At 41.7% G+C, this 17,160-nt stretch overlaps 1 protein-coding gene across 1 annotated transcript in view; it reads right to left on the bottom strand.

Annotated features, from left to right (window-relative positions):
• LOC126094741 (cholinesterase 1-like) overlaps nucleotides 1-12,209 on the bottom strand; it is a 127,220-nt gene extending 115,011 nt beyond the window's left edge. The window contains exons 1-2 of the mRNA XM_049909289.1: nucleotides 12,117-12,209; nucleotides 2,887-3,021 (exon numbers count right to left, since the gene is read on the bottom strand). Coding sequence (XP_049765246.1) covers nucleotides 2,887-3,021; nucleotides 12,117-12,200 — 219 coding nt within the window. The 5' untranslated portion in view covers nucleotides 12,201-12,209. The remainder of the gene's footprint in view (nucleotides 1-2,886; nucleotides 3,022-12,116) is intronic.
• Between the last annotated feature and the right edge of the window lie 4,951 nt (nucleotides 12,210-17,160).

The raw sequence follows: 17,160 nt of genomic DNA, 5'->3' as shown, positions 1-17,160 counted from the left end.
TTTTTGCATTTTAGTAAGTTTGTCACTAGAGCTTGTGCCGGCCGAAGTGGCCGTGCGGTTAAAGGCGCTGCAGTCTGGAACCGCAAGACCGCTACGGTCGCAGGTTCGAATCCTGCCTCGGGCATGGATGTTTGTGATGTCCTTAGGTTAGTTAGGTTTAACTAGTTCTAAGTTCTAGGGGACTAATGACCTCAGCAGTTGAGTCCCATAGTGCTCAGAGCCATTTGAACAACTAGAGCTTGTAACCCGTGGATGGAGAATAACCTTGACAAGGAAGTGACTATTGCTAAACACCATTAAGTCTTAACATTCTGGCAGGATTCATGACGATTGGCATCTGATCATTCAGTACAAATGTATTTGGTGACGAAGATTACTGGCTATAGGCTGTGACCCATCTTACAAAACCAACTGAATATGTAAGTAACCTGTTTAAAAAAGGAAACTGATTAATGATAGACATGTATGAAGCATTGCTTCTTCTTCAGAAACATGTTCCCCCTGTGGTAATGGCATCGCTACTACCATTGAAGTCCAGGAGGCTTGCCTACCTAACAGCTCCTTCATGTAACTTCAGGCTACAGCGCCACCTTCGGCAGTCCTTACCTAACGCCGTCGTCCTCGTGGGCAGAAGAAGCTTTCAGACGGGCAGGAGTAACCTAAACACGACCTTTTTTGTGTTCGCTCTAGTGGCACCAACAGCTCTGGTATATTCTGCCTCTCTAGTTACGCTTCGGGTTAATCTCGCGAACTTCACTTGTCATGCTACCTCATGCACAATTCATTCCAGAGAATCGCGTTCTGTTTCATTTTGTTCCAACGATACTTACACCAGGCACTCAAACTTGTATTATAACTGGCGTGCCATGCAAATTTGCTAATGAAGAATTTGTGGCCTATTTAGCCTCGACGATTGCAGAACAGTTGTATTTTTTGTGTTATTAAATTCACTCTGTCTTACGATAGCACACTCCATATAACTTGTTTAAAAAGAAAATAGTAATTCATGTTATGCTGATGTTGGACTGTTTCCTAAAGACAAGAATAAATCTGTCTGTAAGCGAAAGCATATCGAATATTCTGCTTTGACTTGTACGTCGGGAAGGGAGTTGTAGATGCTTAAACCGATGAAGATGTGTCATTAGATGCTGTCACTCAGCGAAAGAGAAACAGAGAGAGAGAGAAAGAGAGAGAGAGAGAGAGAGAGAGAGAGAGAGAGAGAGAGAGAAAGGGAGAGAATGAGGGAGGGAGACACAGAGAGAGAGGGAGAGAGAAAGAGAGAAAGGGATAGAATGAGGGAGAGAGAGAACAGAGAGAGAAAAGACGCATCGGAAAAAGACGTGTAGAGAGATGACATCCTATGGAAACGGAGCCTCGTTCCGCGCTGAGTTTGCTGGACTCTACTAGAAGTATAGGCTACCAACAAAATGACTTCCGTGTCCTAGGTGTACTGAACAGCCTAAGAGAACAAAAACTGCAGCAACAATAATGACTCTGGAGATAATTCAAAGGGTTTCTGAAATGAGAGGTTAATTATTAGAAAAAAATCAGACTTTTCTATAACATTAATAAGCTATTACATTTAGGCTAAATGGATCTTAATAGCTAATAAAAAAGTATAAAGTTTCTTACCCTTGCTTAGCAGGCTATACTTTGGGTAACAATTGACCAAACCAAACGTGACAACATATCCAGTTGTGAAGTAATGTCTTACTATCTACGGAAGTGGAAAGAACCTCGAGTTGGTGAAGTTCCTGGTAACTTGAAAGACGTGGGACGTGGGAACCGTGGGCGGTGAGGAGGGGAGGGGGAGGGGGGTAAATGTACTGAATGTCAAATAACGGTACTATATTACAAAGTGGGTTGCATTACAATAGCTCTAAAACTGTTTTTAGAATTATTATTTTATGTAATAGCAAATATACAGCCTCCTCTACAGTTCTTTTTCTGTTCTGTTTCGTCCGTATGATAGGATAATAAAGTAATGTTGTTCATATGGAACTGAAGCTGATCACAAAAAGGTTCCAGAATGAGATTTTCACTCTGCAGCGGAGTGTGCGCTGATATGAAACTTCCTGGCAGATTAAAACTGTGTGCCCGACCGAGACTCGAACTCGGGACCTTTGCCTTTCGCGGGCAAGTGCTCTACCAACTGAGCTACCGAAGCACGACTCACGCCCGGTACTCACAGCTTTACTTCTGCCAGTACCTCGTCTCCTACCTTCCAAACTTTACAGAAGCTCTCCTGCGAACCTTGCAGAACTAGCACTCCTGAAAGAAAGGATATTGCGGAGACATGGCTTAGCCACAGCCTGGGGGATGTTTCCAGAATGAGATTTTCACTCTGCAGCGGAGTGTGCGCTGATATGAAACTTCTTGGCAGATTAAAACTGTGTGCCCGACCGAGACTCGAACTCGGGACCTTTGCAGGAGAGCTTCTGTAAAGTTTGGAAGGTAGGAGACGAGGTACTGGCAGAAGTAAAGCTGTGAGTACCGGGCGGGAGTCGTGCTTCGGTAGCTCAGTTGGTAGAGCACTTGCCCGCGAAAGGCAAAGGTCCCGAGTTCGAGTCTCGGTCGGGCACACAGTTTTAATCTGCCAGGAAGTTTCTAAAAAAAAAAAAAAAAAAAAAAAAAAAAAAAAAAAAAAAAAAGTTGGTAGAGCACTTGCCCGCGAAAGGCAAAGGTCCCGAGTTCGAGTCTCGGTCGGGCACACAGTTTTAATCTGCCAGGAAGTTTCACAAAAAGGTTGTTTAAAATGACTATCTAAATATATTATACAAATATGTATTTCTTTGTTTTAGAACTAATTGCTCCAGAACGGAGACCAAGTACAAAAATACAATGGGTGACCATAGAGTTTACAACTTCCTGATGTGTAGCACTCACTCGGAATCGGAGATCACCAAGAGGTGGCGTGGCGAACGGTATGCCCCGGAACTGGTTGTAGAGAGCGCCATTCAATGACATGGCAACCACGCCCCTCAGAACTCCGTTGTCAGTAGTCACGAACACGTCATCTCCCTGTAACATGTTCTCCGGTCACCACTGCAATGATCTGAGATTACTTGCACCAACAGTACTGTCTCTCACCCACTCCTTTTTTCACACACACACACGCACACACGCAAGAGCAGCAAGCGTGCAAAATTGAACACTGTGAACGATAGTCGTTTGTCGCTGTAACTCTGGGTCATTACATTGTGGGAAGTATGATGATCATCAAGTGTGTAATGACATGATAAACACGAGCAGATCTGAGATTTAGTCCAGGCCATTCGTGCAAATTCTAGTGAAGTGAACTTTCGCAAACAACATCACAGTCACCTTTTATGTAAAAGTTATTTATTAGTACTATCGCAATTTCGACCGCGTGGCCATTATCGAGTGGTATAACAGTGATCTAGCACACACCAGAATCTAAAAGTATTCTGATATGTATACATATCGTCGTATCTGTGCTGTCATACAGACAGTGTACACAAGTAGTGGTTTGGCATGATTCATATTAAAGATGTTAACAACGTTAAAAGGCCCGCTGTACGGATTCGACAACGAATGTATACAAGTCTTAAGATCTGTAGGTTACGATATGTGCTAAAACACAATTGTACCACTCGATGATGGTCACGTGGCCAAAATTGTAATAAACTTCCCGTTTGAGGTCGTTGTTACAGCGCATGTGCAACGTAGCGCGACTCCGATGTCGTATAAGCAGGGACCGTCATTCTTGTGTTTTCTATGTGCGTGCGGTAAATGCTCAAACGTGAACTATGGCAAAGTTACTACCAGATGCATCCAATCAGGACCAACGTTCTGTTATTCTTTTTTTTTGGCGGGAGACAATCGAACACCCGTCCTACATGCCGATCTCTCTCCACGCGATTACCACGCCTTTGGTCCATTAAATAAATGTCTTGCAGGGCAGCCAACCACTGTCGGAGGAAGATGTGCAGCGGGCAGTTACAGATTTCTTCACGCAGCATGACACGGTGATTTACCAAACGGGTGTCTTCAACCCGGTGGGATGACTGCCTCAATGTTCACGGCAATTCTGCTTGACTGGGATACCGATTCTGAACTACACGGCCTTCGAATAGAAACTTTTTTTGTCCCTTATAAATAGCGTTTAAAATGGAAGGCGAATCTTTAATGACTGTAAATCCAGTTACGAGACGTTAATCGCTTGAGAACGAACTATTCGCCACACTCTCGTATCTCCTTATCAGCGAGTTTCTGGCAACGGTAATATCTGTCAATCCCACTGTTAGAAGCTTCTTCCTCCTTGTCATAGACCGCGCTTCCACGTGTGTTAATAATCTGAGCTGTATAGGCAGAATTCCTTGCGGACGGAAGAAGGCTATCCGTAAAAAACAAAATTGTCACAGAGCACTAGAAACCTAAATCAGTGCAACAGCGCTCTCTAGACAGATAGCAGCGAAACCACGTTTGATTTAATGCAGCAATGTTTAGAGGAAAGAAATCTCAAATATCTATATAGGTCAGATACAGCAGTTGAAAATTGCGGAGTAGTGCTTATGAAACTAACTCGACTTCGACAGATCTTTGTTTGCCTGAGATGATTTAAGATTTATTTTGGTTACCCTAAGCAGTTCAGGCAAATCACAGCCGACTGTACACAAGCCGAAGTCACGACAACTGGCAACGCAGTGAAGACGGCCTACTACCGACGCGGTTCTATATCAGCAATATACGAATTGTGATTATTTTGATTTCAGTTTTAAGATATGTAATGTCTCGTAAAATGTTTCCTCTAAACGTCCATGTATTGTTGATCTGTCTGTAAATGCAAGTTTTCCTACTAATGTGTTACTATAGAACCGGTGCCAAAATATAGCGTGAGTGTGTGAAGACACAGAGTAAACTGCATAAATGTAACTGTTAGTAAGAATTTGTGTATTACATATAGCAAATGCTGTATTACTATTAATTAAATAACATTTTACAGATACCATACAAATACACTGTAGCAATATGTGCGAACAGTTGTCGTTACTGAGGCGATAAGAGCTAAACCGCGGTAATCCGGCTCTCAACAGGTATGAAGACGCACGGAGCAATTCCGAGGAAAAGCTGGATAATATTCAAGAGATCCTCGGTCTGTGTGAAGCATTTTGAGGAGAGGATATTAATAACAGCTTATACTTTTCTCAAGATTTGCAAGTAAATTAGCAATAGTACCCAAGAACTCGACCAAAATTACGTGAAGGCGTAATCCCGAGAATTTTCTCCAATCTATCATACTATTTAATTAAACCAGTCTGCCTCTGGATGAGTCCTAATGGAAGAATACTGAAGCGAGAGCAAGATCTTCGCAACAGAAACGAGGACTGGCTCGTAGAAAATGTGATTAAAAGGTTCACTTACGTGTATGAAAATATACCTATGTAATCAGCTACATTTACACAGACAACTCCATTACTCCGAAAAGGAAAGGCGAAGCGCGGAGGATAGGGAAAAACCTTTCCACTCAGGTGGCTGAAACTGCACTTCGGGATCTCCCAGCCATTTATCCACTGTACGTTACATGTAGGAAGTGACAGCTTTTACTATACTGTAATAAACGATGCGTTTATGTTTCTACAGATTATCAGTAGAAGGAATTCCAAACATTGAAACTAGTGTAAAGATTGGCAGTTGCAAAATTATTACTTCCTTACACAGTTTAGCTGGAGACAAATCAAAAGAGTTATGGAAACTGTTTTCTCATCCCGGCACTACTTATTTGTGTGGCATCTGGAAAACGTTATTTAATTAATAATAATACACATTTCCCCCCCATGAACCATGGACCTTGCCGCTGGTGGGGAGGCTTGCGTGCCTCAAGGATACAGATGGCCGTACCGTAGGTGCAATCACAACGGAGGGGTATCTGTTGAGAGGCCAGACAAACATGTGGTTCCTGAAGAGGGGCAGCAGCCTTTTCAGTAGTTGCAGGGGCAACAGTCTGGATGATTGACTGATCTGGCCTTGTAACATTAACCAAAACGGCCTTGCTGTGCTGGTACTGCGAACGGCTGAAAGCAAGGGGAAACTACGGCCGTAATTTTTCCCGAGGACATGCAGCTCTACTGTATGATTAAATGATGATGGCGTCCTCTTGGGTAAAATATTCCGGAGGTAAAATAGTCCCCCATTCGGATCTCCGGGCGGGGACTACTCAGGAGGACATCGTTATCAGGAGAAAGAAAACTGGCGTTCTACGGATCGGAGCGTGGAATGTCAGATCCCTTAATCGGGCAGGTAGGTTAGAAAATTTAAAAAGGGAAATGGATAGGTTAAAGTTAGATATAGTGGGAATTAGTGAAGTTCGGTGGCAGGAGGAACAAGACTTTTGGTCAGGTGATTACAGGGTTATGAATACAAAATCAAATAGGGGTAATGCAGGAGTAGGTTTAATAATGAATAAAAAAATAGGAGTGCGGGTTAGCTACTACAAACAGCATAGTGAACGCATTATTGTGGCCAAGATAGACACAAAGCCCATGCCTACTACAGTAGTACAAGTTTATATGCCAACTACCTCTGCAGATGATGAAGAAATAGATGAAATGTATGACGAGATAAAAGAAATTATTCAGGTAGTGAAAGGAGACGAAAATTTAATAGTCATGGGTGACTGGAATTCGTCAGTAGGACAAGGGAGAGAAGGAAACATAGTAGGTGAATATGGATTGAGGGGAAGGAATGAAAGAGGAAACCGCCTTGTAGAATTTTGCACAGAGCATAACTTAATCATAGCCAACACTTGGTTCAAGAATCATAAAAGAAGGTTGTATACCTGGAAGAATCCTGGAGATACTAGTAGGTATCAGATAGATTATATAATGGTAAGACAGAGATTTAGGAACCAGGTTTTAAATTGTAAGACATTTCCTGGGGCAGATGTGGATTCTGACCACAATCTATTGGTTATGAACTGCAGATTGAAACTGAAGAAACTGCAAAAAGGTGGGAATTTAAGGAGATGGGACCTGGATAAACTGAAAGAACCAGAGGTTGTAGAGAGTTTCAGGGAGAGCATAAGGGAACAATTGACAGGAATGGGGGAAAGAAATACAGTAGAAGAAGAATGGGTAGCTCTGAGAGATGAAGTAGTGAAGGCAGCAGAGGATCAAGTAGGTAAAAAGACGAGGGCTAATAGAAATCCTTGGGTAACAGAAGAAATATTGAATTTAATTGATGAAAGGAGAAAATACAAAAATGCAGTAAATGAAGCAGGCAAAAAGGAATACAGACGTCTCAAAAATGATATCGACAGGAAGTGCAAAATGGCTAAGCAGGGATGGCTAGAGGACAAATTTAAGGATGTAGAGGCTTGTCTCACTAGGGGTAAGATAGATACTGCCTACAGGAAAATTAAAGAGACCTTTGGAGAGAAGAGAACCACTTGTATGAATATCAAGAGCTCAGATGGCAACCCAGTTCTAAGCAAAGAAGGGAAGGCAGAAAGGTGGAAGGAGTATATAGAGGGTTTATACAAGGGCGATGTACTTGAGGACAATATTATGGAAATGGAAGAGGATGTAGATGAAGACGAAATGGGAGATAAGATACTGCGTGAAGAGTTTGACAGAGCACTGAAAGACCTGAGTCGAAACAAGGCCCCGGGAGTAGACAACATTCCATTTGAACTACTGATGGCCTCGGGAGAGCCAGTCATGACAAAACTCTACCATCTGGTGAGCACGATGTATGAGACAGGCGAAATACCCTCAGACTTCAGGAAGAATATAATAATTCCAATCCCAAAGAAAGCAGGTGTTGACAGATGTGAAAATTACCGAACTATCAGTTTAATAAGTCACAGCTGCAAAATACTAACGCGAATTCTTTACAGACGAATGGAAAAACTGGTAGAAGCCGACCTCGGGGAAGATCAGCTTGGATTCCGTAGAAATGTTGGAACACGTGAGGCAATACTGACCTTACGACTTACCTTGGAAGAAAGATTAAGAAAAGGCAAACCTACGTTTCTAGCATTTGTAGACTTACAGAAAGCTTTTGACAATGTTAACTGGAATACTCTCTTTCAAATTCTGAAGGTGGCAGGGGTAAAATACAGGGAGTGAGGGGCATGAAAGGGAAGCAGTGGTTGGGAAAGGAGTAAGACAGGGTTGTAGCCTCTCCCCGATGTTATTCAATCTGTATATTGAGCAAGCAGTAAAGGAAACAAAAGAAAAATTCGGAGTAGGTATTAAAATTCATGGAGAAGAAGTAAAAACTTTGAGGTTCGCCGATGACATTGTAATTCTGTCAGAGACAGCAAAGGACTTGGAAGAGCAGTTGAACGGAATGGACAGTGTCTTGAAAGGAGGATATAAGATGAACATCAACAAAAGCAAAACGAAGATAATGGAATGTAGTCGAATTAAGTCGGGTGATGCTGAGGGAATTAGATTAGGAAATGAGACACTTAAAGTAGTAAAGGAGTTTTGCTATTTAGGGAGTAAAATAACCGATGATGGTCGAAGTAGAGAGGATATAAAATGAAGACTGGCAATGGCAAGGAAAGCGTTTCTCAAGAAGAGGAATTTGTTAACATCGAGTATAGATTTAAGTGGCAGGAAGTCGTTTCTGAAAGTATTTGTATGGAGTGTAGCCATGTATGGAAGTGAAACATGGACGATAACTAGTTTGGACAAGAAGAGAATAGAAGCTTTCGAAATGTGGTGCTACAGAAGAATGCTGAAGATAAGGTGGGTAGATCACGTAACTAATGAGGAGGTATTGAATAGGATTGGGGAGAAGAGAAGTTTGTGGCACAACTTGACTAGAAGAAGGGATAGGTTGGTAGGACATGTTTTGAGGCATCAAGGGATCACAAATTTAGCATTGGAGGGCAGTGTGGAGGGTAAAAATCGTAGAGGGAGACCAAGAGATGAATACACTAAGCAGATTCAGAAGGATGTAGGTTGCAGTAGATACTGGGAGATGAAGAAGCTTGCACAGGATAGAGTAGCATGGAGAGCTGCATCAAACCAGTCTCAGGACTGAAGACCACAACAACAACAATACACATTTACTGTTCGTAATACACAACTTCTTACTAACAGTTACATCTATGCAATTTGTTCTGTGTCTGCGCACTCTCACACTATATTTTTAATGCTGTTCCTAAAATAACACAACAGTACGAAAACTCGCCTTTATAGACAGATCAGGGATCTTTGGACGTCTAGAGGAAACATCTCACTACACATTGCACATCTTGTAACAACTGAAATCAGTATTCAAGTACTCTCATACCCTTGTTCTCATATACCCAGTATGTGACGCTAATTTTTACCTTTTTGTTTTTATAATTAAAAACTTATGACGACAAAACAGCATAAAACCAAGCGCATAACAATTTCAAACAAACCACACGAAACATTGTGCCACCACAAAATGTTTAAAACAATTACCTAAATGGAAGTTGTGCTCATACTGTGCATGTTTTTCTGCTTTCCGTACTTTTTATGCTTCTGAATATACAACACGCCGAACGAATCTACCAAAACAGATCATAGGATGAGTGTTAATAACCAAACATCTCAGACATATCACCACGTCTTATTGTTTACACGAGGAAACAAATAATGAAATTCTGCCGAACTGAAATGCGTGCATAGTAACACTACAGAAGTCCTTGTGTATAGTTCATGACAGCAAAATGATGGAGTGGAGCAGTCAGTAGCGCTACTCAGTAGTCTTGAATGAACTCTAAAAGGAGCCCGAACATCAGGGGTTGACGTACTAGGCTAGTTACCAGCCGAAATGTGAATTTGCCTCAATAAAGCGTGAAAGAAACCGAAGACTGACTGCTGGACGCCATCATTTTGAAAGTCATGTCACAGTCGTTAAGTGCGTTCCACATTCCTAATGGAAGGTGATTTAACATGACAGCCGTTTTGTCAACATCTTTTAGGCCTGTTGCTGCGGAAAACTTGTTTGTAACGTGCTATGTACGTACATACCATGCACTGTACACTATACTTGACAGGTGCACAATGTTTAGCTTTCGTGTCTCATAATTTTCGTCGTTTGTCAAAATTCCATTATTGTCCATTTACATGGGAATAGTTCCTGTACACATGTATTAATCGTAGCATTGCTTTTATGTATGAACATATGGCACGTCCTGTCATTTAAGGTACTTGATTTCTGAAACCTGGTAGTCAAGGAAGGCAGGATTCGGTTACGATTCTGGACGGGGCCGTCATCAGTTACTATTGGTTGGGCGTCCTTTTAATCACACACAATTTATTTAAAATCAACAACCAATTAAAATAATGGCAATAATTTAAAAATTGTTTCACGGCTGAAGGCCTTATGGGAATAAATTAAGAATTGTTTAAACTTGTTGTGACTTACAATTACAGTTATTAAAATATAAAAGACAAATCACAAAATATATTACAGCTCACTGCTAAAGTAGAATTACCAAATTAGGATTTTCAAACAAGTAACCATGCTCTCGGCTGAAGGCCTTAATGGCAATAAATTAAGAATAGTTTCACAGCCGAAGACCTTAAACGCCAAGAATGGCAATTATTAAAAAAAATTAACAATGTACAATAAAACAGCAAATATAGTTACAAAGGTTAATCCAAAGGACAAGCAACTGATCACCAAACAGGTGAGACAAATAATGGTAACTTGGTACTACAATAATAAAATAATAACCCAATAAAAAGACACAGGGGTCAGACACAGACGGTGCTCCAGGAATCGGCCTCTGAGTAGGTCAGGCCATAAACACATTTGCGAGCGATGAAAAAGGCAGCCTAGAGTTGCAGTCACACCACAAGATGGTAACTCAGACTAGTGGCAGTCTGACGAGTGACTAATGATAATCTTGGTGGGGCTACCTGACGTCCAATAAACCAAATTCAAAGACGTAAAAATACGCCAAAGTCGGAACCGGCGGTGTGGAGGCCACCCGCAGAATAATGTGCTTAGAGCGCCCAGAACAAGAAAGGAATCACTACCAGCGAGGTAGGAGAATCGCCAGCCAACCTACAATCAAGAAAACTGTCAAAGTTACTCGCCTCACCGGACAGCGGCCGCAAGGCGAGGAAATATACACTGCCGTTACATACACAAACCCCCCAGGGCAGGTACTTGGGGCGTTAGCGGCCACCAGACAGGAAAATACCGCCGGTTGAACTTAACAATTGTATCAAGCTGAAGGTAGTAAATAGTAATTAGAAGCCCAGCAAAACTAATCAGATCCGCCTTCCCCAAGCACTCCGCTCGCTGCTCTTTGTCTCGGCGACACTACGAGCAGCAACACGATCTCAAGTCACTGGAGAATCGCGAGATTTCACAATGGTGGAGGTTTGTCTACTCGAATTGAAATGCACTCAGCTTAAAACTTGCAGGATCCAGTCTCGACAACGTCGTGCACCCTCGTGACCGCAGCCCTTCGATCCGGCAGTTATGCGCGCTGCTAGCAGTCCCGGCGTGTGTATGCTCTGCGTGGACCTGGCTCCTCCTGCGTCCCCAACCGAACTGCCCATTCACACGACACGGAAGAACAACGACGTCACCCCAAAGATAGGGCCACAGTTACTGCATATCGATAACGCCACTGCTGCCACTAGCGGACAGGCAACACTTGCGAAACCAAGTGGCACCAGTCAACACAAGAAGAACACAAACAACCGCAACCATGTCAACTAAACGATGCAGTCTGGCCTCCAACAGAGGACGGAAACCTATAACAGCACCAACGCGAGCCAGAGCACGGCTCAATTTCAGCAATTTCACAATGTTCCATTTTCGTGTTTCAAAATTTTCGACACTTGTTAATATTATATTTGTGGATATTTAAATCGGAAAATAACGGTAAATTCATTCTTGTGTCCAAGTGATAAACGAGTACATGTATTAGAGAGTAAAACAGCTTTGTTCTTGTGTGAAAGAAGGCGCCCATACGGAGAGTTGGGCCATCTATCCGACAGCAGCGCGGCATTGTCACATTGAAGGCGCAGGCTTGTGAAGACTAGAATACGAAGCAAATGCCAAGACGGTTCAAAGATGATTATACACAGTCGCCTTGCCATCTGACCTGTCATAAACTAGATATCTAAGGGACACGTTGATTATCGTACCTCTTGAACAGTGGGACGGCGTGGGTCGGCTGCCACTGTTGTGGAGAATGTTACAGCAATCAGCAGTAGCGCGACAGAATGCATGTTTGTCTCTGAGCGGTCACGGTTGTACAGGCAGTAAGCTTATACACTCAAACCACAGCCCAATTATCTTTCACCTGCTTTCCGATAGCACAAACTCGATAAGTATCTGCACTTCATACGCATTACACGTGGGTCATAGAAACCGATTATCTTCTCCCTGGCGATATAAAAGTAATGTGTATTCGTTATCTCCAACACCGGAGAACTCGGCAATATGTTCAGGTCTTAGCCACTTCGCGTAAAACGACACAAACACCGTTATCCGCAGTAGTTCATCGGATATAACATTAGGGGGACAGTAAAGTACGGAGTGTGTGCAAAAAGTATCGTGAATTTTCATTTTTTGGAAATAATTTTATTTATTCGTCTACATTAATTTTAGCGCCTTCACAGTAATCCCCATTAGCTATTATACAGTAATGCCCACGATTCTTCCAATTCCCGAAAAACATCTGGAACTCGATCTTTGGGACAGCATTTACTCTTTCAGCTACGCGCTTTTAACCACATCTAAGCTTGTAAAACGTCGGAACTTTAAGGTTCTCTTTATTTTTGGAAACAGAAAAATGTCACAGAGGGCCATACCTGGTTAATATGGCGGCCGAGGAATCACAACCGTGTTGTTTTTCACCAAAAATTCACCAACAAGCTATGAAGAGTGAACAAGTGCATTATCGAGGTACGAAACCCATGAGTTGTGCGACTTTCCTCGGATTTCTTCCACACAAACGGTGGTGAACTTAGAGGTAGTACCTGTTATGAAAGGTTTCGAACAACTTCCATTCGCCACTGTTTTCGCTCGAAATTCAACACCTATGGCACAAATTCTGCTGTGCCCATCCCCCACCCTCCTATCGCTTCGTACCCAAAATATCCGACAAGACTTCATGACATGAGCCATTCAAGCCATTCATATGCAGACATCATCAGAAACTTCTCTGATTGTGATTCAGCTATTGTTCACAATCATGTCTTTCACTTTTTCCATATTTTCATCTGTTGTTGATGTGCTGGGGCGTTCATCTTCACCATGGCCACCTTGGAAACGCTTATACCACTCGTAAATCCTTGTTGTACAAATCCTTGTTGTACTCATGGCAGACTCATCAAAAACGTTGATAAACATTTCTAAAACTTTGTCACATTTTATCCCTTTTAACAGCTAATTTTAATGCAAATTCTCTGATCAATTTTTAGAACAAATCAATAATCACCACTCTTAAGCAACCGTATGTAACTTCCTTGATTTCTAACGAGCAGACTACAAGCCCAACATGGCTACTAGTGTACTGGTACGTTTTACACATGTTAACCAACACAACAAAGAAAAATCGCTTGAAGCCGACTAAGATAACTCATGTAACTACAAAATTCCCGACATTTTTAGAACACACGTCATAACGTCGTTCGAGCGAATGTCGATATTCGTCTGTCATTTACCACCTCGTAGTTACTTCAAATTCTTGTCAAAGATATTTTAAGGTTAGAGTGACTTCTTTACTCATAAATAATTAAACTTTAATTTGTTGCAGTGTGTGGTGAGACGTAGACAAAAAGCAGAAGAGGACACATCCGGCATCGCCTGGCTTTTGAGTTTCGCAAGAGCAGTAACGCAACAGTTGCTACCTAAACGTTGGGCTGGTTGTCAAGTTCATTAGACGTTCGTAAATATCAAAGGTGATTTTATCAGCTCAAATTCGGATGTTTTGAACTTTCCGACATGAAGACCAACAACTTTAGACAATGACATCTTAAGGGCAGAAGTGGAAGCAAATCCGTATCAAACAATCGAGGAACTATCAAACACTCTTAACCAACATTAGTCGACAGTCCAAGAACAACTGCAGAATACAAAGCTAACTGATCCGCAACATGCAACTTATTGCTTCAGCCACAGAATACGGAAGCTTTTTTTTGTTCTATTTATCACTGGTTACGCCAAGTGGGTCATCAGTGATACTCCAAAATTCATAAGCCAGTATCTCTCTCTGAATTAATCGCCACGAAGTAAAGCGGAACCGGGATTACACATCAAAAAGGCGTTTTTTGTGTATTTGGTCAGGCATTCACGGGGTCGCTCATTTTGAAGTGTTGAAACCTGGACACACTGTGAATGCAGACCTTAACTGTAAATAATTCGATCGAGTACTCAACCGATAAGTGCCCAGTGATTGTCAACGGAAAAGGCTCTGTTCTGCAACAAGGTAACGTACGATCGCACTGCGCAAGACGAACCCTGGTAAATATTAACGAACTGGAGTGGAAGGTATTGCCTCTCTCATCACACTCACCCAATATTGCGCCATCGGATTTCCATTTATTCCCCTAACTACAACATTTCCTAAGAGACAAAAAAAATGAAAATAAGCATGATGTCCGAAATGCCACCTGCAGAATTTTGCTCAAAAACAGATTTATTTATATCGATCCAGCGTTGAAATTTTTCAAGTTAGATGGTAAACGTTTGTTGATAGCGAGGGTAATAACACCACTGATTAAAAATAACTTGTTAACCATCTGTTTGAATTTAATGTAAAAAAAGAACATTACTTTCCGATCCCCCTAATACGAATACGACATGCTGTTGCTCATTAAATGAGAAGTTAGTTAATGAAACATGAAACAGCTGTATCTTGGTGCAAAAGAGCAGTTACTGATCTATTCAGACACCATTGTACGCCCCACAGAGTGGTTACAGATCACCTTAACAATTTAAAGAAAAGTAAACCATTCACCAACATTGCCCGAAAGACATATCCGTATGTTCATGGGTCTTCGAGATATAACGCGTTATGGTAATCTGTGAGGACTAAACTGTAACCAAATAACACATAAGCATGTACCTTCTCAACTTATCGACATAATGCGGTCTTCCTGTAGAAACAATGTCAATGCCCATGTGACATCACACACAGCTGAATGTCTACTTACCTTTCCCACTCTAATCCCCCAACTAACCATTCCGTTCCACACCGAAAGCAGTAGTAGTAGTGTAAGGTCAAAAACTGTACCAAATAGACAATGTCGAAAAACAAACGCACTTTTACTAAAAAAAATCTCATCTTTTTCTTTCAAGGTTGAGAACAATCTATCTTGCTCTTGGTGCAATTCCCTATAATCCTTTGGAACTGTAGGGAAGAAGCTGTACAGTTCTCTGCATTTAATGATGAGCGTTTCCTGATTTATTGGGACTTTCAGTAGCTTACTGATAAAATTAAACAGAGAATACAGGTTATTAAACAGAACTGAGAGTCTTAAGCTGTTTCATTATTTCGTTTACGTATCCTGTCATCATTCTGTATTTCCTGATTTAATAACTTTTGTTGTATTGCTGCAGACCACTCAATGTCTCCATCGTCCATGTGAGATGTCTTCAGAAGGCAGTTCTTAAGTTTTGGGTTTGTTGTTATATTTTATATTAAACAGGAGGGCGCAGTTTCAGTACTTATTTATACATTATTTTCGTTGCAGGAATAGTTCAAGTTCCACGTTTATCACTTTCTTGTGATTTTTCTCTAGTTTATAAATTAATAGCGACTTATCCTACAGTTTTGTTAATGAAAAAATAATGTTTAAAACTGTCATCCACCTTACGGAAAAAGTGGTGATGACGTTTGTATGTATATATGTGAACTAAAGAGAAATAAAATAGTTTTGTGTAGAAAGTTAGATATGTGTGTATATAGTACGGTGTCCTTTATCTATGTTTCCCACGAAACATGTTTGCTTAGTCTATAATGGTTGTTTAAATGAGAGGTCGTTCAATATTTGTTTAACATGGAGAAGAACAATGAACCTCATTCTCCAGACGTCTGAGTAGCTGACTGTCGACAATCACATTACCAACGAATTTAAAAATATTGTGAATATTTTACTCATAGTAGAAAATGTTGAGCTGTAGAGTCTGTAAGTGACAACTTTTTTTAGTGTCGACTTGTATATTTCAGACAAGGATAACACAATTTTATTGCAGCATATTGCGGGGAGATTTCAATTATACAGTACACTGTACAGTCTAGATTCTACAAGGGCTTCTGACGTCCTTGTCAGCAACAATGATAGCGCCAGTCAAACGGCTACTCATTCTGCAGGTGGCACACATAATTTAATGTAAATTGGTAAATATCTGTGCATACTGTGTTGCTCCGTGGAAATGAAAAGTCAGTTGTACAAGGTTAACGTTTCAGGTGTTTTACTACTACACATATCAAAAAAAGTTTTGCATAACCTCGGTTTCGAGAGTTCCGGAACCTGTACAGAAAATTGGAATAGAGATCAACATGAACATCATTTCTGCCCTTTTTATTCCTCATGAAAACCACGCATTGCATATTGTACCACCATACTACGACACCTTCAGAGGTGGTGGTCCTGATTCCTGTACACACCGGTACCTCTAATACCCAGTAGCATGTCCTCTTGCATTGAAGCATGCCTGTATTCGTCGTAGCATACTATCCACAAGTTCATCAAGGCACTGTTGGACCAGATTGTCCCACTCCTCAACGGCGATTCGGCGTAGATCCCTGAGAGTGGTTGGTGGATCATGTCGTCCATAAACAGCCCTTTTCAATCTATCCCAGACATTTGCGATGGGGTTCATGTCTGGAGAACAACCTGGCTACTCTATTCGAGCGATGTCGTTATCCTGAAGGAAGTCATTCATAAGATGTGCGCGATGGCGGCGCGAATTGTCGCCAATATGCTGCCGATATGGTTACACTATCGGTCGGAGGATGGCATTCACGTATCGTACAGCTTTTACGGCGCCTTCCGTGACCACCAGCGGCGTACGGCGGCCCCACATAATGCCACCCCAAAACAGGAGGAAACCTCCACCTTGCTGCACTCGCTGGACAGTGCGTCTGAGGCGTTCAGCCTGACCGGGTTGCCTCCAAACATGTTTCCGACAGTTGTCTGCTTGAAGGTATATGCGACACTCATCGGTGAAGAGAACGTG

The sequence above is a fragment of the Schistocerca cancellata genome, chromosome 8 (genome assembly GCF_023864275.1).
Source record: "Schistocerca cancellata isolate TAMUIC-IGC-003103 chromosome 8, iqSchCanc2.1, whole genome shotgun sequence".
In the NCBI taxonomy this organism is placed as follows: Eukaryota; Metazoa; Arthropoda; class Insecta; order Orthoptera; family Acrididae; genus Schistocerca; species Schistocerca cancellata.
The sequence above is the reverse complement of the archived record's forward strand: the minus strand, read 5'-3'. Positions and strand labels throughout refer to the sequence as shown.